We start from the raw sequence: 21487 nt of genomic DNA, 5'->3' as shown, positions 1-21487 counted from the left end.
CCAGCCCCCCTCCCACCCCACCCCCCGCCCCCCAGCCCCAGGGCACCGAGGAGGGAGCCGGGCAGGGGCAGGCGGCAGGGGAGGGAGGAGCGAGGGCGGGAGGGGGAGGAGGGAGCCAGGCTGGGAGGGATGTGGGGGGGTGGGGAGGGAGAAAAAGAAAGAAAATATTTTCCGTGTCCCCGCCTGCAGAGTCAGTGTGCGGTTTGGGAGAAAATGTGTCGGATATTTTGGGGCGGTCACGTGGGCGGGCGGGCTCCGAGAGGCCCCGGGACCGTCCCAGCCTAGAGTCTGTGCCCCCCCAGAGCCCCCCATCACCGAGAGCCCCTGCCACTGCGACGCTCTATCCCCGCGACCGCCCGACGCCGGGACCTCGGGGCTCGGCGGCCTCCCTTCCCCCTCCCTCCCCCTCCAGGTGAGTCAGGCGGGGAAGCAGGCTCGGCCGCCGCGGACGCCCGGGTCCTCCGGCGAGGTGGGCCGGGGGCGGGGGCGCCGGGAGCCACGCCGGCTCAGTTCCTCCCCGCGCTGGTCCGGCTATCCGCAGGGGTGGAGGGGGGCTTCCTGCCCCGACTTGGGGGTCAGCCCTGATGTGGGAAGGGAATGGGGAAGATTTTAGACAGGCTGGGCTGGGCTGGGCTTTATCCACCCTTCACTGCGGTGAGTAGTCGGGGAGAGCTTTGCGGGAAGAGCCTTCAGCCCGGGGCCTTCTATCCTATGTTTGTGCCTGGAGTGTGAGGGGAGATAGGGTCCCCTCCTGCGGGGAAGGTCTACCATCCGCCTCCCCTGAGGCTTTCCCTGGGGAATCTGAGGGGAGGATTTTTGGTCCACGTTGATCCTTCCCTAGTGGAATGGCACAGCTTGGACAACAGAAGGGTGAGGAAAAGGTCCAGAGGCAAGTGATTCTGGCCGTCTGGGTCCAGCAGTTTGGAGAGACAAGTGGATAGGATAGGGGTCTGTGAAGTTGCCTTGAACCGCAGTGCAGGATTCCCTCTCATATCTGCAACCTTGGGTGTGAGTCCGGGCTCCCTCCAGCCAAGGTCAGGGGCTCCCCAGGAGTATTCTTGAGGGGAGCCCGAATGGTACAAAGGAAGAACAGGGAGACTGGGGCAGGGACCTGGGAGTTCCAGTCCTGGAGCCTCACTGACGCTGCCTCACTGTCTCTAGCACTTACAGCCCAGTTCCCTCAACCTGACCCAGTTTGTAGGAGGGAATCTCTGCAGGTGGCCAGAGAGTAAGAGTATGCAGGGTTGGGCAGGGGGTGAGGTGGGCAAGGGAGCCCGAGGAGGGGCCCCGTAGGGCAAGAACCTGAGACGACTGTGCCCCTTCAGGGCCCACATCCAGGGCAGCTACCATCCGAGTCCTCAGGTCTGAGGCTCCTGCCCTTACCCCTTACCATCACTCCTCAGATGCTGACTGGGGGTTGAGGACCACAGGCAGTGTCCCATATCCTGGAGGCGAGAAAAGAGAGGACAGGGGAGGGGGCAGGAGGCAGTGTGTGAAGGGTGCCTGGAGCTTGGGTATCCCAAATAGGGAAACACACACTCACACACACATGTACACACACGCCGTGGCTTAGAGCCTAGTAGGCAGCACAGGGCACACACCCCCATCCCGGCACACCCCCACCCCTGGCTCAGAAAGCCACCCAACTGGCACCTCCAGTTCCCCCCTCTGCCCCACCCTACCCATGCCCTCTGATGCCCACACACATTCCACCGGCCTTGCCTGCCTGCCTCCTGGGTACTGCCCCTCCCTGGGGCCAGTGAGGTAGAGGGAAGGCACCTGGTAATGGGAGGTGGAGACTCAAGGGTCTGGACTCCCCCAAGGGTGGCACGAGGCCAGGGAAACCCAGCCCACTGTTGCCTCCTGGGGAGCAGGCTGGGGGCCCAGGCTAGAGCAGAGGACGCCCGGGTTCTCTGCCCAGGCTGGGGATGGGGTCATGGAAAAAGGTGGTCGTGTTTATACAGAGGGGAGGGGGGCAGCGGGTGGAGTGCAGCCGACAAGAGCAGCTTTGTTCCAGGCTCTGGAGCGGGCAGGACGGCAGAGAGACGCCCCCCCACCCCCACCGCCTCCATCCAGCAGCCCCCTTCATCCATGCCCTCCCCTCAACTCCACCTCAGCTGGAAGAGAAGCAACTTCGCAAGGGCCCCTTTTCCCCTGGTCAGCCCCCCTCAGTCTGAGGTGGCATCTTGGGAGGAAAGAAGTACATTCTCCCTTCCTCAGGTCCCCCAAAGTACCAAGGCCTCTGGGTCCCTAGTTTAAGATTTCCTTTTACGCTGTGTACCACTGTCTTCAATTCCTTGGTCCCTTCCTCTACCCAGGACTTAGGACCCTCCCCTTCCCTTCCCAGCCAAGGCAGAAAACCAAGGCTCAGAACTGGGATGCATCTCTGTCCCCTTCCTCTCTTCACTCAACTCTCAAGTTCCTTCTCTGAGGCAAAATAAGAGGAAGGCCAGGGAGAGACCAGGAGCCTGAGCATCCCTCTCTGGGACCCTCGAAGTGCTCCTGCCCCACCCCCAGGTCTCTGTTTCCCACCCGCAGGTGAGAAGCAAAGATAGTGCTGGAGCCCAGAGCCGGGTTCTCAGTCTAAGCCAGTCTGGGGAAGATGGGGTGGGGGGGACCTCTAGTAGCTTCCCATCCTTAGCACTGGAGGGGTTAATCCACCTGGAATGTGGCCCAGCCTGTTGAGCTATGGCCCAGGGGCCTCAGGGGCCCGGACTCCTGGCTCTACCTGGGCTTAACCTGGGACAAGGACTTCAGGGAATAGGGGAAGGTAAAGGAGATGGACCCTGGGGGCTCATAGCTCAGACTTTCAGGGCTTGGGGAGACACTGGGCTGAAGAGTCAGGGTGCTGGGGATCTGGGTGGTGGCTAGTGAGGGACAGTGGCTGCTTTATGCATTGGGACTGAGTGAAGGATGGTGGCCTGGGGTCTGAGTTCCTGTAACCTCCATGAGAGTTTACCCTCAGGAGCTTGAAGGCCAAGGCAGATGAGAGATAGAAAAGGGAGGAAGAAAAAAAGCAGAGGTACAAAGACGGAGCGATATTGATCTTAGAAGCAAAGACTGATGGAAAGAGATGCAAAATACCCATCACCTACTTCTGGGCCTGCCCACCCCGAGGACTCTGTGTTTCACTCTCTCTCGGTCCTTCTCTGTCCTTCTTCATCTAGTCCATTACGGTTCTGGCTGGTAGAGGAGGCACCCAGGCTGGGGTGACTCTCCCTCCCCAGCCCCTAACTCCCTAGACAGGTGGGTGGTTCTGAGGCTCCTGGGAAAGCCTACCTTTCCCCTGTCAGAGCATCAGGAGAGGAACCACCTGCCTGGCCCTAGGATTCCCACTTCCTCTTTCCCTCCTTCCCCTCCCCCTCCCTTGGGCTCAGGTTAAAAACCTCTGAGGTCAGGTTACATTTGAGGGAGGGGAGGATGTAGGGAGGGCTTCCTATAAGCAGAGGGCTCAGGAAAGAGAGAGGAGATGGAGAAGCAAAGTAAACTAAGGACAGGGAGAGGAGCTTCTTAGCATCATACCTGGCACACAGCGGGGCTTCCATTAACCTCTGTGGATTTGAAGAGAGGTTAGGGAGTGAGGGATAATTGGAGACAGAGACAGAATTGGGAGGGGAAACCGGGAGAGGGAGTATTGAGGAAGGTGGAAAGAAAGGAAATGCAAATTAAAAGAGAGGTATGGAGGAAGAGAAGGTACAAAGAGAAAGAACAGGAGACATTTATATAGCATTTAGTATGTGCCCTATATTATTCTAGACATTTTACCTATGGTAAATTATTTAAGCCTTCTAATAACCTTATGAAGTGAGGCTTATTATGATTCCCAATTGACAAAGGAGGGAACTGAGGCCCAGAGAGATTAAGTAACACGAATACATCCAAGATCCTGCAGCTGGCAAGTGGTGGGGATCAATTCAGGTAGTCTGGCTCCAGAGTCTGTGTTCCAGAGAGGTGTAACATTTTTTAACAAAAATGTTAAAACAGGTATGCTTGCTTTCTCCAGGATGGTAGAGAGTTTGAGTCTTGGCTGTACTATTTACAGCCATGTGACCTTAAACTAGTCCCTTAACCTCAGTTTCCTCATCTGTGAAATGGGAATCATAATTCCTACTTCACAGGACTGACGTGAGGGTTACATCAAGTGTCCAGCCCATGGTGGTGTTTAATGGTCATTTCTTAGCCTAGGGGTCCTCTCTGCCAGGAGTTTGGAGACCATGATTTACCTTGGAAACTCAATGTACCCTTCCAGGAGAGTTTCTCTGAGCCTGCATCAGCACCTGCCCTGCCTCCCCTCCTGTGTGGCAGAGGGCAGCAAGGAGGGAAAAGACTCCAGCTGGGAGAGGGCCATGGGGCTTGCAACCTCGAGTGATCATTCCCTCATCCCTCCTTTTCCTTTCTTTCTCCTTAGGAGTCTTGGAGACCCAGTGAGCAGGCCAAGCAGGGCGGGCACGGAGCCTCCCAGGCCAGGGCAGTGGGCATGGGCGGGGGCTGTGGCTGAAGAAGTCCCCCGCCCACTGCAGACCCCAGGGGATTCAGCCTCCCACACTGCAGCGGCCATGGCCACCAATAAGGAGCGACTCTTTACGCCTGGTGCCCTGGGGCCTGGCTCTGGCTACCCAGGGGCTGGCTTCCCCTTCGCCTTCCCAGGGGCACTCCGGGGGTCTCCACCTTTCGAGATGCTGAGCCCTAGCTTCCGGGGCTTGGGCCAGCCTGACCTCCCCAAGGAGATGGCCTCTCTGTGTGAGTCTCAGGGATCTTGGGGGATGAGGGCAAGTGGAAACAGAAGGGCATTTTGTGGGTGGACGATGGAGAAAATTGGTGCCCCAGTTAGGAAGGCAGGCAGGGCTGGGGGTTTGATCTAATGGAGGAGGTGACAGGGGTAGCCACGAGGGGGTTTGGATGTGGAGCAAATGGACGTGCTTGCAAATGAGAGTTCTCCTGTGCAACTAGAATGGGAAAGTAGCACGCCTAAAATTTGGGGCTCTGCAGTTGCCTCCTGAATGACTCAACTAGCAGGGAGAACCCCTTTGTATGGGCAGCCAAGGGTGGGTCTGGTGAAGTCTGAAGCTGCTGCCTGCCTGCAGTGCGGGGTGTGGGGAGCCAGGCTGCGAAATGGAGGAGTCTGGGAGGCCAATACCCCAACTCTGTGATCAAGAGGTAAAATTGTTCTGAATTAGGGGGAGGCTGCAAAAAGAGGAGTGGAACCTAGTGCCAGGTGCCCAGAGATGTGTAGGGTCAGGAAACTTCCCTCTTGGTTCTGGGGAGGGTGGAAACAGCTGCAAAGAAGGTAGCTCTTGTACCATAAGTAATCCGGGGAGGTGCAGGGGGTGTTCCAGAAGCATCCTCTCCTCCAGCCATGTGGGTTGTGGACTCCTCCCCTCTCTCTAGGTCTGGCATGGTGCCCACATGCTGTGCAGATCCCTACTTGTCCTTCAGGCCTGCCCTCTTTGGGTGAAGCCTTTGAGTGCTGACAGCAGCAAGCCTTAGGCCTCTCTTCGTCCCTCTGGATCCCCTCTCCTTCCACTTGGTAGTTGTTCCTCCTCGCTAGGCCATTATAGGCGTGGGTGCCCGTGAGCTGGAAGGCTGGGATGCTGGCCTCAGTGTGGGAGCTGGTACAGAGAAGCCCCCGCCTGGATAGAAGGGGAGGTGACAGAGAGAGGGGCAGTTCCAGAGAGAGAGAAAGAGAGAGGGAAAAGAAAAGACCAAAAGATAAAGACATCCTTTATAGCTCCACAAGCTGAGAGAGAGAGGTGGAGAGAAGGGGCTTGCCTTTAGGAGCAGGCACTCAGAGGGGTATGTGTGTGTGTGTGTGTGTGTGTGTGCGCGCGTGTGTGAAGGGGTGACTAGGCCTGGCTGGCAGCTCTGCTGGAAAGAGCTTGCTCATCTAGAGAAGGTGTGTGCATGTGTGAGAGGCCATATGCAGTTGTGTGTGCACAGCATGGCCCTGAGACGCTGCTCACATACAGAATTCCAGGGTTGCAACAAAGAGTCAGTGTGAAGAGTGAGGCAGTATTTCATAGGGCTGCTGACAGTGTGTCTGGGGTTTGGTGAGGCCTGCTGGTGGCCTGTCTGTAGTCCAACAGGGGTTATTTGGGTGGCACGCAGGTGAACGAGAGAGCACAAAGCCCCCCTTTTTGGAAACCTCAGCTGGGCTTCCCCTACCTCATTTGCACCCCAAGAATCTGTCCCAGGGTCTTCGGGGTGGGAGGGAACCACCCTCCCCACATGAATGTACTTCTTGCAGAGGGCAGTACAACTCAATATCTTGGGACTTGATTTTCCCGAGTTTCTGAGGCAGCTAAGGGAGCGTGAGTGAGGAGGCGGAGTAGAGAGAATGGTGGCGGGGAGAATGCTGAGAGCCAGTAGCCAGTCCCCAGAGAAGTTCTCCATGTGCCCCTGTGCCCTGGACACACTGAGACCAAGGTCAGGGTTCAAAGTGAGGTCAGGGTAGGGGAAGGGGTCAGACTAGGCTGTATCCCCAAAGGTCGCCCTGCAGGAGGAGGGGCTGAAAGAAGAAATCCCAAGGAGGAGCCAGAACCAGGGCAGGTAGCTGGGGAGGGTGTGGCTGGCAGCAGGGGGACAGGCCTGGGCAGAGAGGGGGCAGTGGGGTGGGGAGGAGGGGAAGGCCAGGGTCCAGACAGCGTGCATGGGAGTGGGGCACACAGCACCTAGTGGTGAATGAGAGGGAGCAGTGGGGAGAGGAGGGCATCCTGGAGTCTGGGAGACCTCCCGCAGTGGGACAGTGGCTGAAGGGGGAAAGTGTATTCTCTCACCTCTCTGCCCTGCTTTCCCTTTTTGGCTGGGACATCTAATGGAGGGGGATTGGAGGCCTAAGTCTGATGCCAAAGCCACACTCACCTGGAGTCTGGGTCTCTCTCTTCAGCCTCTCTCCCCTGATCTGTGGGAGGGAGGGGAGGTGGTCCCTGAAGGAGTCTGGAACGTCTCCCTGGGGCTGGCTCCTGAATCCTACTGCTGGGTCCCTAGCACCTTGGAGACATCCATGTTGAGAAGGGCAGCCTTGCTCCATCTGTTGGGGTGCTCTAGGGGCCTGAGTGGTTAAGGCAGGCATCTCAGAACCTCATGGTGGAGGAGGGCAGTGGGAAGGGGAGCACCTGCCGCCAGGGCAGCACAGGCCTGTGTGCGTGGGAAAGCGGAGGGGTGTGTGTGTGTGTCCGTGTGTGTGTCTGTACACACACGCACACAGGTTTGGGTGTGCTTGCTCACACATGCATAAAACCCTGCTATCTGTGTCCTCGTGTATCTCCATGTTTATGAACACTGGTGTGTTGTATGTTTGTTTTATCGAGACTGCAGGGAACAGAGTGTGATGGGAGGGAAGGGAAGCCTTGCCCTCCTCCCCCTCTTGAGGAGATAGCTGGTGTCCTGAGGACCTAGCCCTGCTTGTGCTCTGAACTTGGTGATAGTGTCTCTGGGCAAAGGAGCCCAGGCTGCACCACACTAAGTCACATGGAGAAACTGAGGGCAGGCTGGCACAGGAAGAAAAAGAGTTCTACTTAAAAGAAACTGAAAAAGAGAGACTCAGAGACCTAAACGAGATGAGAGGGAAATAACACAGGCTGAAAGGCGCAGACACAGAGAGAACCCAGACTCCGGGAGAGGCAAGGGGCCTTGTTAAGCAGGCGGTACCGGTGGTGAGCAGGCGGCAGCGAGGCCTCCTCCAGGAAAAAAACCCAGCCGACTGCCTCCTTCCCCTCCCCTCCCTGGTCTCTCCTGCTCAGGCTCGGGCTCCAGCTCCAGGCCGACACAAACGGGGCTTTGATTGCAACAGGAAACCTCTCTGGCGGGGGGAGCTGGGCAAGCCGCCGCCGCTGGGGCCCAGGCTGCACCCCCCTCTCCTGGCCCCCTCCCCGGTCCCAGCCCCCATCCTGCCCAGCACTCCTGCTTTGGGGCCCGTCCCTCATTCACACCTCCCTATTCCTTCGCTCCACTGCTGCCCCCTCCTCCAGAGACCCCTCCTATTGCCCTTCAGGTGGGACTCCTAAGTTAGGACTTACCCTTGGGTTGGGGCCTTCTTTGCTTTGAAATGCCCCCACTTCAGTTTTTTGAGGGAAGGTTCTGGAAGAAAAGGAGAATTTAGCTTGAGGAATTCAGAGCCAGTTATCCTCAAGCCCCTTCCAGAAGGTGGCAGGAGGGGAGGAAAGGAGGGATGAAGGGGTTAGCTGTTCCTCCCCGCACAGCCTCTCGTTGGCCAAATTCATCCTTGCCAGGGTGGTAGAGGCTCTGAGGGGTGACCACACCAGATTCAGTGCGAACGGCTTCATTAGTGGGGGAGGGGTACACTTCTCCTTGCCTTTGGGGCCATGACTTTGTGGGGCTCTAGCTGGGAGGGGTGCGCCTTGGTGGTGGGGATCATAGGGAAGGGGGTGAGTCAGGCAGCAGCCCCCCCTCATACTCCCACCAGGCTGGTGGAGAACATCTGGTTCCCATGAAATGCTAGAAGGCTAATGGGTCTAATTGCTGCAATAAGGGCTGGGGGGACTTTGGGGAAAAGAGGGGGCACTAGATTCCCCCATCCTCTTACCTTCTCCTCAAGGCTAAGACTGTCTAGAATGGGGGGTTGGGGTTGGAGGTTAGGGTGGGCCTGACACCCCAATGCCTGGTCCCTTCTAAGGCCCCCTCTCCCTGCAATGCCTGGGAAGCACACACAGATGGGGTGATGAGGAGTGGGGTGCATCTGGTGGAGAGAAAAGGGGGCTATTGAGAACTCATGACTTCCTGGAGCCCTCCCCCCACTCCTCCTGTGCCCCACTCCCAACCCCCCTCCCTGTGGCCTGGCCACTTCTGGTTCTAATTACCAACCAGGCAGGCCTGACTTAATTGGGACCTTTCAGATTTCGGAGGGGGAAGGGTGGGGGGGACTGACAGCCTAGAGCTGACTAATCAGGGCTCTCTTCTCCCCTTGTTTTGGGGGTACTCCCCACTTTGCACTTAATTGACTTTTTTTGCCACTGGCCAGGTTCTGATTCAGAAGTCTGTCACCCCTTTTTTCTTTTTGTGGGGGATGGCTGGAGTCAGAAATGGGGTATTTGGGGTTGGGGGTTAAGAGCAGGGAGCTCAGGCTGGACTGGAAAGAGCAATGCATTCCCTCTTCATCCCTGCTACGAGTCCCCCGAGTCGGCCCTGCCACCCCGCGGCCCCCCATCCGCCAACCAGGCCCTCCTTCCCAGCCCTGCCCCCTTCAGTCCCCGGCAGCCACCCCGGCCCCTCCTCCGCGCCTGCCTTCCCTTCCCTCGCCTACTCTGGCACCCCTTCCTGCTCTTTATTCTTTCAAACTGGCGCCCCACTCCTGCGGCACCCCAGTGCGCCCCCCACCCGGTACAACAGATTCTTAGAAAAGCGCGCCCCGCCCTGGCCCAGCCACCGCCGCCGGGAGGGGGAAGGGGCCGGGCCGGGCGCCGCTCCCGCTCCCCCGGCACTCCCCTTGTGAGCGGCGCTGACAGAGCCGGCTGGGCCGGCCCGCCGGGCGGCCGGGCGGCCGGGCGGCGGGCGGGGCGCGGGGAAGGGGGCGGTTTCCGGGAGTCGCCGCCGCTGGCGCTGTCCCGGGGCCAGGGTCCCCGACTCGGCCCGGCTCGGCGAGGGCAAACTCTTGACGTGGCCAAACTCCCGCCCCCCCCCCCTTCTCTGCCGGTCGAGGGCACTCAGTGTCCGGAAGGGGCCCGCCAGGGAGGAGTGGGGTTGGCCCTCGGAGATCCGAAGGGCACTAAGTGTGGCGCTGAAGGGGAGAAGGGGCAGTTTGCCACTGGTGGGGGTATTTAATGACTCTGAGAACAGTTACCCACCAGACGCGCAGTTACTGCCGAAGAGGCACTTGGCACTTGGGGGCGACTGGCACGGTAGCGACTCTGGGGGAGGGGAGCTGGCACTCAGGAAGGCAGTGTCGTCCGAGGCGCAGCTGGCACGGCGGGAGCAGTTTGGGGTGGAAGTCTTGTGCTGAAGTCAGGTTCGAGGAAGGGGCATTGGAGGAGCTCCGGGAGTGTCAGCCGCGGGATGGGGCTTGGGGGACTCGGAGGGAGGCGGCCCGGGCCGCGGCGGAGGGAGGACTCCTCGGCCTAAGAAGGGTAGACTCCGGCTGCGCAAGAGGGGCGGGGGGGCTCCGCGGCGGCGCGGGCTACGGCCTGGGCGGGGTGGGGCGGGGCCGGGTCAGGAGGAGGTGAGCGCGCCCGGCCACCCGCCCCGAGGGGGGTTCCCGGAGAGTTCACGGCGGGAGCGCGCTCCGGCCCTCCGACCGGGGGTGGGAGGACGGGAAGGAAGGGGCAGGCCGCGCGCGCCGAGCCGCAGGAATGTAATGTTCGGCCCTGCAGCGCGCGCGCGGAGGGAGAGGGAGGAGCCAGGCCTGGGAATGAGCGGGTGGAGGTAGTGCAGGTCCCTGGGCTCTGGAGAAGTGCCGCGCGCAGGGAACTTACATGTTTCCTCTGCCCAGTCCTCCTTGACACCCCTGCCGGTACTGACTTGTGTAAAAAAAGGAGCGCTGGCGGGAGGGGAAACTCGAAAGGAAATGCGTGTGCTCGGTTTCTCCACTCCTTCCCCCATCCCCGACCTTGGCACGCGCCTAAGTGCAAAAGCTTGCAAAGCCTCCGAGCTGTGGAGAGAGAATCCTTGCAAGCGTTCTCCCGAGCCAGGTGTGCTTGCAAAAACATGTGTGCACCTCTAATTTTATGCGCGTGCAGACATGCATGTGCACTATTGCATATTTGCAAATGCGTGGTGCCTGCCAAGATAAATGCATGCACGGATGTGTGTCTAAGCAAGCAAGCGCGCCACGGTGCGAGTGCGTGTGTTCCACTCCCTGCTCTGCTCATCTTGGTGCCCGGCCCCCTTAGCTCTCCAAGCCCCACCCCCCACCCCGCCGGGCTTCGCTTTTACAAAACGTCTCCCCAGTGCTAGCCGCCGAGGCGCCCAGAGTGAGGCGGACTGCGGCTGGAGCGGCAGCCCCGGCTCTGCGCTCCGCCCAGTCCCTTTCCCCTGCTGGGGATCCCCCTCTTCCCCGCCCACCCCTTACCCCCCATGCAGCCCGGCGCCCTATGCTAGCCCTCCCCCTCCCCCCCTCCAGGAGCGGGGCGCCGCCGGGGGAGGAGGGGGAATCGGCTGCGGGTCCTCGGTGTTTCTAGCACCCAGCTTCCCTCCAAGCCGGGTCGCGATGTACGACTGCATGGAAACGTTTGCCCCGGGTCCGCGACGGCTGTACGGGGCGGCCGGACCCGGGGCCGGCTTGCTGCGCAGAGCCACCGGCAGCTCCTGTTTCGCCGGACTCGAGTCTTTTGCCTGGCCGCAACCCGCCAGTCTGCAATGTAGGTACCCGAGCCCTACACTGGGGGTGGGGTGCGGGGTGCAGGACAGGCAGCGGCTCTCTCGTTCCGTGTGTAAAAGGTGGACTTGGGTTGCAAGCGGAGATTCTGACCCTTTCCATGTGAGGGCCGGGTGTGTAGGAAAGAGGTACTGGCCCTTTAAACGTGGGGGCCTCAGCGACTCCTTTGGGTGTGTGCAGTAGTGTTTGGAGTGTGTGTGTGTTTTTTATGGTGGGTGTATAGCTAGGACCTGTGGTTGGTGACCCTCCAGAGTTCCCGGGGATAGGGAGAGGCCGAGGTGCGTTGGTAGTTTGTGCCGGCAGGTCCGTGGCCCGGGAGGGTTATGGCACCCAGGACCGTGAGTGGCGTTTGTAAAGTCCATGTGGGAAGTCGCGAGTGTAAAAATATTATTTGCAGAGCGTGTGCATCCCTGGAGTGTGCAACGCCTCGCTTAGGCGGTGCGGGTGTGGGCGTAAGGGTCTCTCCACGCAGCGTCGCCCTCCGCCAGCGTTGGCAGGTCCGCATGGCCCCGTGTGGGGATGTTTGTGACTTGAGGCCGGGAGGGCGTGTGCCCTGCGTGGCTGCGGGGGCGGTTTTGGAAAGTGCTGTGTTCAAGCGTGCACCCTCTGTGTGTGCTGCGTGCGGGCTGTTGTGCACGCAAGCGGGGCCAGGCTGGGTTCTGGCGTCCCCCTCCCCCATTGAGAAAAGAAATTTTAGGAAATGTGTATAGGGTTGTGTGCACTTTTTCCTATGGCTCCAGCCCACAACTTCAGTAGGAAGAGAAAAGTTTCAAGAAAAGTTGGTGTTACGGTGAGGAGTGGCCTGGAGGTGGCAGCGGCCGGGGCAGCGGGACTCCTGGGTCCCCAAATATCCACCTTCCCCTCTCTGTGAAATGGGAGATGCCAGGCCTGGGGCCCTGGAACCCCTTTCCAGAGCGGTAATAAAAAGCCGGGGATTGAGAGGCAGTAAAAATGAAGTCCAGATGAGAGGCGGCTTTGAAGCCCGGGCTGAAGTGCCTGGCGGGGGTGGGGGGTGGGTGGGGAGGGGAGCCTGGAACACCCCCGAATTTCCCCGGGGCTGGGACGGCGCTCGGAGCCCGGGGACGCGGGGCTGGGGGGCACGATGGGAAGGGGCGGGCGGCGGGCGCCCTGGGAGTGCGCGCGCGGGGTCACTGAGCCCCCGCCAACGCGCCTCGCTCCTTGGCACTCGGCAGCGCTGTTTACGAGATCGGCTTTTTTTTTTTTTTTTTGGTCTTTTGGTTGCAGGGCAGAGCTGCTCAGATTTAACAACTGGGAGACTGGAAGAGGGAGGTGGCAAACAGGAGACCGTACCGTGAGGTGGGGTGGGGCAAGAATGAAAAGCGTAGCATTTAAAGGGCGGGGAAAGCGTGAACTATTGCCTTGCACCAAATCCTTGTGAATTCTTAACCTTCTCTCATGGCCCAATAGGATAGGGACGTGGGGTATGTTGGGAGGGGTGCTGAGATGGAGAGAATCTCCCAGGGAGGGTTTTTGTGGGGGCTGGGCAGGAACCCCGTCTTTTTCAGGCCCAGGGAAGCCTGTGGGACTTGGCTGGCAGTATGTTTTTGCATTTCAGTTTGGACCAACAATTTTGGCCTCTAGGGTCTTGGTGGGCCTCAGGCCTGCTCCACACACTTTCAGAGAGAAAGAAGTTTAGACCTGTGTGTCTAATCCAGGGAAGGAAAGAGGTCCTTTGGTGTGTTTGTATTTGGCAGCGTCGGTGTCCCGGTGCTGCGTTGGCAGGCCGTGGGTGTTTGTCTGGGGGCAGAGCTTCTCGCTTGCAACTGTGAAGCGAGCGCTGGGTGTTGTGTGTCCTCCTTATGACTTGTGCGTCCAGCTCCACGGTGTGGCTGGAGTGAGTGTGCCTATGTGCCCGCCTGGGTGTTCTTCTGTGCCAGGGTCCCGCTGGGGTATAGGAGCCCATTGGTAAAGTGCCTGCTTTTGTGCCCCCTGTGTTGTTGATGTGTGAGAGTGTCTCCAAGGAGGTGTGTGTCAGATTGTGAGTCCAGGCTTCTCGGCCCTGGGCCTCGCAGCTGGGAGTGTTTACAGCCGGTTATAAAGAGTTTGTTTGAAGCTCCGCACAGCCTGGCCAGGAATTTCCTCAATTTCAGCAATTTGGGCTTTAAAAGGAGAAAACCCCAGAGCCACCCCCTCCTCCCCTGCAGGGGCCCCTGCTTAGCCAGGAGCGGCATCCCCCTGGTGCTGGGGTCCTAGGGCTGAGAAGGGAATCTCAGTGGAGTGACAACGATTAGCCTTCCTGCGCCCTTTGCTCCCAGACCGACCAGAGCTACTGGGCTGCGCTTTAGGGTTCAGGGACGGGAGTGTGCCAGAGGGGTTCCGAGAAGGGGTGACAGTACCATGCATATGAGAAAAGCTGCCCCTGGGCCTGTCTCCCTGCCACCCCCAGTCTCATAATAATTGGCTGGCACTGGCCCATGCCAGTCTGACCACACCCAGGCCCTTTTGCAAGAGAGGAAATGAGGCAGCGCTCTGCGGGCAGGGAGGGCGTCAGCGCCGAGTGAGCACCACCCCACACACTGGCCTGTGGGCAGCACATGTGCCCTCAGAGGGCACCGGGACCATCCTGAAAGGCATTCCAGCCCGCCCCCCATCTCTCAGCACCAGCCTCCCCCCACCAACCCGGGATTTCCCACCAGGTCCTGAATAGACTCCAGGCACCCTCCTTTCCTCCCCTCCTCTCTCCTTTTTCATTGGGGAATCTCACTCCAGCTGGATTCTTATGCTAATTGAGTGTCTGTGTGTGTCGGGGGGTGGGGAGGGCTTTCCTCCTGTGGGGAGGGTGGAGCTAGCCTGGAACCCTGGCATCCGGGCCTTCCTTCTGTCCTTCTGGTGGCCTGGGTGGACTTCTGACCAGGTGGGCTACAGCAGGTTAGAAGGAAGAAGGTGTTCATGAGGTGGGTGCAAGCAAGGGACACTCCTTAGGGAGGGTCTTAGGGTTTTCTTGCATTAACTTAGGCCCTCCAGGTTTGGGCAACTGGTCGTACAGGTTGAATAATTTAATTTATAGATTTTTTTCAAGCCTCTGAAGATCAGCCACACACCCAAAAGAGGTTTACTCAGCAGCCTCCCAAACAGAGGGCGTCCTCCCCCTCCACACTGTGCGTGGCATGGGCAGAGATCTCTTTTGAGCTGCGTTTGAGTATTTGCAGGGGAAGTTTAGGAGTGAAGACACAGCTCAGAGAGGGTCCAGAGATAGTTCCCCTCCCCCATCAGCCCTGTTTACCCACTGCCGCCTGACTTCTCTGCTTTGCTACACCCCCAGCAGCTTCTAGACCTGAGAATCTGAGCAAATACCTGTCTCCCTTTCCCAACTTCTCTAACTCCTGGCCAGGTCACATAGATCTAGTTAGAAGACCTGAGAGCCTTGGCTCCGCCATAACTGGCAGCATGGCACTGGGCTGGTCGCTTCTCTCTCTTGGCCTCAGTTTCTTCGGATGTAAAATAAGGCTGTTGCATATGCCCTAACCTACCTTCCCAATACCTGTGTCCCATTTCCTCCACTGTCTCAGTGGTTTCTGGGGAAAAGGACACTGGCGATTGTTTGGGGGGTGATATGAGGGGGGAGAAGTTCAAGGATTGTCTACCCTGTACTGCTTGAGAGAAAACGAGGTTCTGTTCTGCCTCCTGAGCCTCCCGGCAGGTCATTTAGCCAGGTGCTAGCCACAGGTGGTCTGGAATTTGCCTCCTCACAGCCAGATCTATGGCATCATGAGGAGGAGAAGGGTAGGAGGGAGACTACCCGACAGGGACCCGATGTGAGAGGGAGTGACTACAGAGTTAAGAGCCAGGGGCCGTAACACACCTACTTTGTAGCTGGGGAAACTGAGGCCCAGAGAATTTAACTTCTGGGACAGCCTCGACCTAGAATTTGGAGAATTGAGCAGTGTCCCGGAGGGCATTATTGTGGGGGGAGATGGCCAGACTGGGAGGTCATAGTGGTCGTTTAGGGGTTTCTGGACATGTTTACTATGGGGCTGTGTATGGGTTGTTGGGACTTTAAATCACTGTGGTGGCGATGGTGCTGTCACCGCTGAGCCAGAGGAATAAGTGGGGGGGGCAGTGTGTATCTGATGAGGATGCCTAGAGATCTGGGGGGTCCTTCCTCCCTGACCCTCACATCACTGCTTCCCCGCAGCGGTGGAGACGCAGAGCACTAGCTCAGAGGAGATGGTGCCCAGCTCGCCCTCACCCCCTCCACCTCCCCGGGTCTACAAGCCGTGCTTCGTGTGCAATGACAAGTCCTCTGGCTACCACTACGGGGTCAGCTCTTGTGAAGGCTGCAAGGTGTGTACGTGGTGGAGGCAGGCGCACTGGGCATCCAGTTACCTGCGTGAGATCAGAGACTCACTGTGTGTGGGTGGGTATCCCTCTGAGGTGGGAGGGACTGGCTGCTTTGCACAGAGGTGGTTAATAGACTGACTCAGGCCTGCAAGGCCTGTGAGAGGCTGGTACTCCCAACATCCTGCTTCACTGACCCTCCTCCCTTACCCCCAACTCCAGGGCTTCTTCCGCCGCAGCATCCAGAAGAACATGGTGTACACGTGTCACCGCGACAAAAACTGTATCATCAACAAGGTGACCCGGAATCGTTGCCAGTACTGCCGGCTACAGAAGTGCTTTGAAGTCGGCATGTCCAAGGAAGGTAGGCCCTGAGGCCTGCCTGGGCAGGAGTGCTCCTGTCCTAGCCTGTGGTTGTCACCCTCTTCCCACCGGCCACCCCCACTTTCCTGACCTCTGCAGTCCAGCCTCCAGCCGCCCTGGAGTGCTGTGCCTCCTCCCTGGCCAGTCCTATTTGATTAGCTCCATTCACCCAGGAGACCCCACCCCTTCCCATTCTCCCTTCTCAGAGCTTAACCCTTCCTCTGAATGAGTGAATGGGGGTTACCGGTGCACATTCTCTGTTTCATGGGGAAGTTAGGGGGGCTTGCCAGTCCCCTCCCCTGCTCCCAGGACTGAGCCTGAGGTGGATCTGGGGTGCCCCCCCTCCCCTGCACCATTGTGCTGCCAAGGCTATAAGTGGATATCCTGCTGCCTGCATATCCTGCCCCCCCTCCCCAGCTCCTGCAGGGTGACAGGAAGGGCAGGATGGAGCCGAAGGGCCTGGGGAGGGAGCAGGGCCTGCAAGCCCTGGGTGGGGCTGGGGAGAGCCAGCCTGGGAATGGGAGCTATTGTAGGAGACAGGGAAACTGAGGCCCTGCCCTGGGCCCCAAGGAAGGGATGCTCCGGAGCACATTAAATTAGGGTAAGAAGGGATACCCAGAGGGAGGTTCTGAGGGTCTTGATGCTCTCCTTGCGCCTCCACCCCCAAGCTGTGCGGAATGATCGGAACAAGAAGAAGAAAGAGGTGAAGGAAGAAGGGTCACTTGACAGCTATGAGCTGAGCCCCCAGTTAGAAGAGCTCATCACCAAGGTCAGCAAAGCCCATCAAGAGACCTTCCCCTCGCTCTGCCAGCTGGGCAAATACACCACGGTGAGGAGTGGGCAGGGCCCCAGTGAGGGCAGGGGACCACTGACTTTGGAGAATGGGTAGGGGTTGTGTTGGAGGCCATGGTCCGGTGCTGACAAACAAGGAGGGCATCCAGATGCAGAAGGGAGAGCCTGGGGTATTGGCAGAAAGAAGACGGCCCCCAGGATAGGCATTTGTTTGTGTTCTAACTGGACCTTCCTGCAGAACTCCAGTGCAGACCACCGGGTGCAGCTGGATCTGGGGCTGTGGGATAAGTTCAGCGAGCTGGCCACCAAGTGCATCATCAAGATTGTGGAGTTTGCCAAACGGCTGCCCGGCTTTACAGGGCTCAGCATTGCCGACCAGATTACTCTGCTCAAGGCTGCCTGCCTGGACATCCTAGTAAGTTAAGACCCGTGGCCTGTCTTCTGCCACAGCCTGACCCTCATATGAGACCAAGGAGCTGGTCCACACAGAGATTTCATTATCTCTCTTTCCCCCTCCAATCTGGGACTCCCCAGATCTCCTCGAAACCCAAGCTCTTTTTGTCTTAATCTCTGCCCCTGAGATCTGCTCCTAGACTTCTGGGTGCCCTGCCTCCTTCTGACTTCTCTTCCCTCCCCCAACTTCAGACCCTCCATCTCTCTGCCTTGCTCCCCCTGCCTGCTTCAGGTGGCCCTCCTTCAGGAACTATCCTCCTCACTTGCCACCTGCACCTCATTCCCTCTTTTCCCCACCCCCATAGCGCTCCTTCCCAGAGACAGCACTAACCCTGCCCCCTGCCTACCTCCAGATGCTGCGGATCTGCACAAGGTACACCCCAGAGCAGGACACCATGACCTTCTCTGACGGGCTGACCCTGAACCGGACCCAGATGCACAATGCTGGCTTCGGGCCCCTCACAGACCTCGTCTTTGCCTTTGCTGGGCAGCTTCTGCCACTGGAGATGGATGATACAGAGACAGGGCTGCTCAGTGCCATCTGCCTCATCTGCGGAGGTGCGGGGGCGCCCCCTGGCGTTTGCTCGGACTGCTTTCCCACCACACCCTACACCTGATTGATCTCCCACCTGGCGGGAGACCTTGGTCCCATCCACAGACTCCTCAGCTCCAGTACAGACTCCCCGGCAGCCTGGAACAAAGGAGAAGAAGAGGGGAAGAGCCAGGGGGAGCTGAGGAGACCCCCGATACTAGTGCTGGCATAGAGGTCTGGGCAGGAGTGATTTACCAGAGAAAACCTCTTGCCAGAGGCGGGGAAGGGATTGGAACTGGGGAGATGTCCTGGGTGGGGCTCATGGTCAAAGTTTGGGGCCTGGAGGGCCATAGGGCAGGGCCACTTGTCACTGTCTTCCCCATCTCTTCCTCTCTCACTCCCCTGTGCTTGTCCCCACAGACCGCATGGACCTGGAGGAGCCTGAGAAAGTGGACAAGCTTCAGGAGCCGCTGCTGGAAGCCCTGAGGCTCTACGCCCGGCGGCGACGGCCCAGCCAGCCCTACATGTTCCCGAGGATGCTCATGAAGATCACTGACCTCCGGGGCATCAGCACCAAGGGTTAGTCGGGAGCGAGCCTCCCCTCTCTCTTCCCGGAGCTGCTGGTCTCCTGGGTCAGGCAGAGACAAGAACAGAGTGGGTGAGAACCAGGCAGCCTACGTGAGCATCCTAGCTCAGCCACGTGCTAGTGGGGACACTTGGGCAAGTGCTTTTTTTAAATTGTTTTTCTGCTTGTAAACTGGGCTAGACTTACACCTACCTCCTAAGTTTTGTGAGGATGAAACGAGTTAACACACAATGGGCTTAGAACTGCACTGAGTTACAAATTCAGTTCCTCCGTTGCAGTAGCCACATTTCCAGTGCTCAGTAACCCTGTGCAGCCAGTTACTACTGCGCTGGACAGAGGAGATACTTCGTTCATCATAGAAAGTTCTATTGGACAATACTGGTTTAGCAGGATGCCTGGCAGATAGTGTTTGATAAATATTAGTTCTAATTATAAATGTTATTAAGAACAGCCCTAAAAATAAATAAATAGATTAATTAATTAAAAAAAGAACAGCCCTAGGAACAACTGGCAAGCTATGGACATTGGTGGGGGGGTGTCCAGGGAATGGGGCTGGAATTGGGCACCACATGATTTTTGAGGAGACAGCCTGAAAGGATGGGACGGATGGCTTGGCAGAGAAGGCAGGCAGAGGCTCCAGGCAGAGGAGCAGTGCCCAGGAACCCTAGAATAGGGAGAGGGTAACAGAGGTGGCAGGCCTGTGCTGGGAGCCCCCAGAGGGGAGTTAGAGGGCAGTCCAGCAAGGTTAAGGTGTCAGCCTTAGGGGCTGTACCTCAGCCCCCCCGAACTTCCTTGTCCCTCCATTGCAGGAGCGGAAAGGGCCATTACCCTGAAGATGGAGATTCCGGGCCCGATGCCTCCCCTGATCCGAGAAATGCTGGAGAACCCCGAAATGTTTGAGGACGACTCCTCGCAGCCTGGCCCCCACCCCAAGGCCTCCAGCGAGGATGAGGTTCCTGGGGGCCAGGGCAGAGGGGGCCGCAGCCCCCACCCTGACCAGGGCCCCTGACTTCCCGTATCAGGGGTTGGGGGCTCCAGGCAGCAGACTGACCATCTCCCAGACACCGCCAGTGACTGAGGGAGGACCTGCTCTGCCCTCTCCCTACCCCTTCCACTGAGCTCCTTGTTTTTGCCAAAGTTTCCAGGGGTGCCTCCGTGTTCATCCCCTTCCTGCTCTAACCGGCTCCCTCTCCAGTCTTGGGAGCCAGCCCTGTTCCTTCCAGGAGAGAGGGCAGAGGGGTGAGCCTGGGTTTGGACTCTAAAATCTCAGCACTGCCCCTCAGACACCAGGGTCCCAGGCTTCCCAGGGCAGGAGGAAGACCCTGCCATTCCACAGCCCCTTCCTCTGCCGGGTGCTTAGGCCTCTGGGAGCAAATAGGAACACTAGAGACCAAAAGGGGGGGGCATGGAGGAGGGCTGAGCCCACCCTCTTGCCCCCGTCCTTGGTGCCTGATGCCGTGTAAGGCACCTGCCGGGTGCATGCTGCCTGCTGTGCCCCCATCCTTGTGCCAGGTCAGCGTGGGGCAGGTCGGGCCCTGCATTTCTGTGGGGGGCCAGAGGGTGAAAGGGACAGAGGCAGGTCCATTCTGCACCTCTTTGCTTGGGCCCAGAGTTTACCTTATGCCCTCAGTTACAAGCCCCTCCCCCAGTCCTGTCATGTGCCTTGGGCTCCCCCTGCCCCCCATCTCAGCCATGGGGCAGGAACCCTCCTACACTACAGAGGGGCCAGGGGATCCCTCTCCCCCTGGTGCCTTCCCCCCGTGACCCCCAGAGCAGCTTGGCCCAGGGAGAGGGGGGGTGGGCACTGCTTAGCTGATCCCACCCTGACCCAGAGGAAGCCTCTATTTATTTATTAGCTTTTGTTTACACCCTGGAATTGACCCCTTCCTCCAGGGGTCTTGGGAGGGGGAGCCCAGGGCCCCTGTGACCCCTCCCTTCTTCCTCCAATCCCCAGTTTGTATTTAGCTGCCAAATAAGATTCCCACTGGCTCCCCTTTTTCTCTGGGGGGGTCAGGGTGCTGTCCCCTCCCCTGTTTACATCTCCCCTCCACCCCGCTGTGTCGCATATTGCTGAGTTTTCTATTTTTGCAAATAAAGTGATGGAAACTCATGGGATGTGGCTCCCTCTAGGGGGGAAGCAACGAGCTGATCTGCAGAGGGACTGGGTGGGGAGGGTGGATTTTGCAGCTTTCTTAGGGGAACTAAAGAAATAGGATGAAATGTATCTGGTTGGGTGTGGTGGGAAGGTGGCGGAAAGGGAGTCCACGGGGGCCTGTCCTGAGTGTCTGGGCCTCCATGATCACCAGATGTTGGAGCCTTGATTGGACTCTGTGAACCTCTAGTAAGGTCCTGGGCCTCAGAGGTCTTTAGGCTATCCCCACCCCCAGTTCTGTATACATGCACATCTGCCCTTCTCTGGGGAGGAGGTCGATGCAGTTTCAATTGGTTCTCATGAGGGTCCCTGGCCCCAGAAGAAAAGAACCACGGTGTACATCTAAGTTACAGTGTTTTTGCTTTATGCCAGCCCCTCACCCCATAAGCCGCCTACACTGTGACCCCACCATCATCTTCTGAGTCACTCCTTCTGCCCCCACCCTTCTCCCTGTGACCCTGCTTGCCCTCCACGACCCCACTGTTACCTTCTGTCCTAATACCTCTCCCTGCCCCTGCATGCCTTAACCTCTGCAACACCCCAACCTCAGCCCCATTGACTTTGGCCTCTGCCATTGCGCCCCTGGACTCTTCCCCTGCCCCCTGTGACTCCCCATTAACACCCACACCCACCCACCTTCTTCCCTGGGACAGTGCCTTGCCTACCTGCGCCTGGCATCTTCACCGATGACCCGACCGTGCATGTGGGAGAGAGAGGTTGAGGATGTGGGAGTGGCGGAGGAGAGGAGGGGGGGGAAAGCAGAAGAAGAAAGTGAAAGAAACTCTAGAGGAAACCACAGGGCCTGTGGGGAAGGAGGGGTCATTGCCATGGCAACCCTAGTTGTGGGGGAAGGGCAAGAGGTCTGAGCCGGTGGCTGAAGCCCACCCAGAGGATGCCCTTCTTCCCAGTTGCTCCTCCTGCGACCCATCTGATGTTCGCTGAACACCTGCTAGGAGACGGACCCTGCAGCTTCAGTCAGTCCCT

At 58.7% G+C, this 21487-nt stretch overlaps 1 protein-coding gene across 3 annotated transcripts; it reads left to right on the top strand.

Annotated features, from left to right (window-relative positions):
• Positions 1–174: 174 nt before the first annotated feature.
• RARG (retinoic acid receptor gamma) lies at positions 175–20512 on the top strand. 3 transcript variants are annotated; one of them, XM_082635418.1, is made up of 9 exons: positions 175–412; positions 4409–4740; positions 15483–15631; positions 15848–15989; positions 16657–16817; positions 17019–17195; positions 17587–17791; positions 18186–18344; positions 19161–20512. In XM_082635418.1, exons 2-9 carry the CDS (start codon positions 4557–4559, stop codon positions 19358–19360), a joined length of 1377 nt encoding a protein of 458 aa, XP_082491544.1. In that variant the 5' UTR covers positions 175–412; positions 4409–4556; the 3' UTR covers positions 19361–20512. The 3 variants fall into 3 exon arrangements, with proteins under 3 accessions (XP_082491544.1, XP_082491546.1, XP_082491545.1); XM_082635420.1 differs by lacking the exons at positions 175–412; positions 4409–4740 and adding an exon at positions 9680–9854 and having other exon boundaries at positions 19161–20510; XM_082635419.1 differs by lacking the exons at positions 175–412; positions 4409–4740 and adding an exon at positions 10880–11309.
• The last annotated feature ends 975 nt before the right edge of the window (positions 20513–21487 follow it).

Source organism: Mesoplodon mirus, assembly GCF_964341445.2.
Source record: "Mesoplodon mirus genome assembly, chromosome: 11".
Classification (NCBI taxonomy): domain Eukaryota; kingdom Metazoa; phylum Chordata; class Mammalia; order Artiodactyla; family Ziphiidae; genus Mesoplodon; species Mesoplodon mirus.
The sequence above is the reverse complement of the archived record's forward strand: the minus strand, read 5'-3'. Positions and strand labels throughout refer to the sequence as shown.

What these genes read in the sequence shown, in the direction of transcription:
- RARG (XM_082635418.1), top strand. Translation starts at nt 4,557, where the DNA reads ATGGCCACCAATAAGGAGCGACTCTTTACGCCTGGTGCCCTGGGGCCT. An exon ending in CAAGGAGATGGCCTCTCTGT is followed by an intron (nt 4,741 to 15,482) that starts GTGAGTCTCAGG and finishes GCTTCCCCGCAG; the next exon opens with CGGTGGAGACGCAGAGCACT. An exon ending in CCGGGGCATCAGCACCAAGG is followed by an intron (nt 18,345 to 19,160) that starts GTTAGTCGGGAG and finishes CCTCCATTGCAG; the next exon opens with GAGCGGAAAGGGCCATTACC.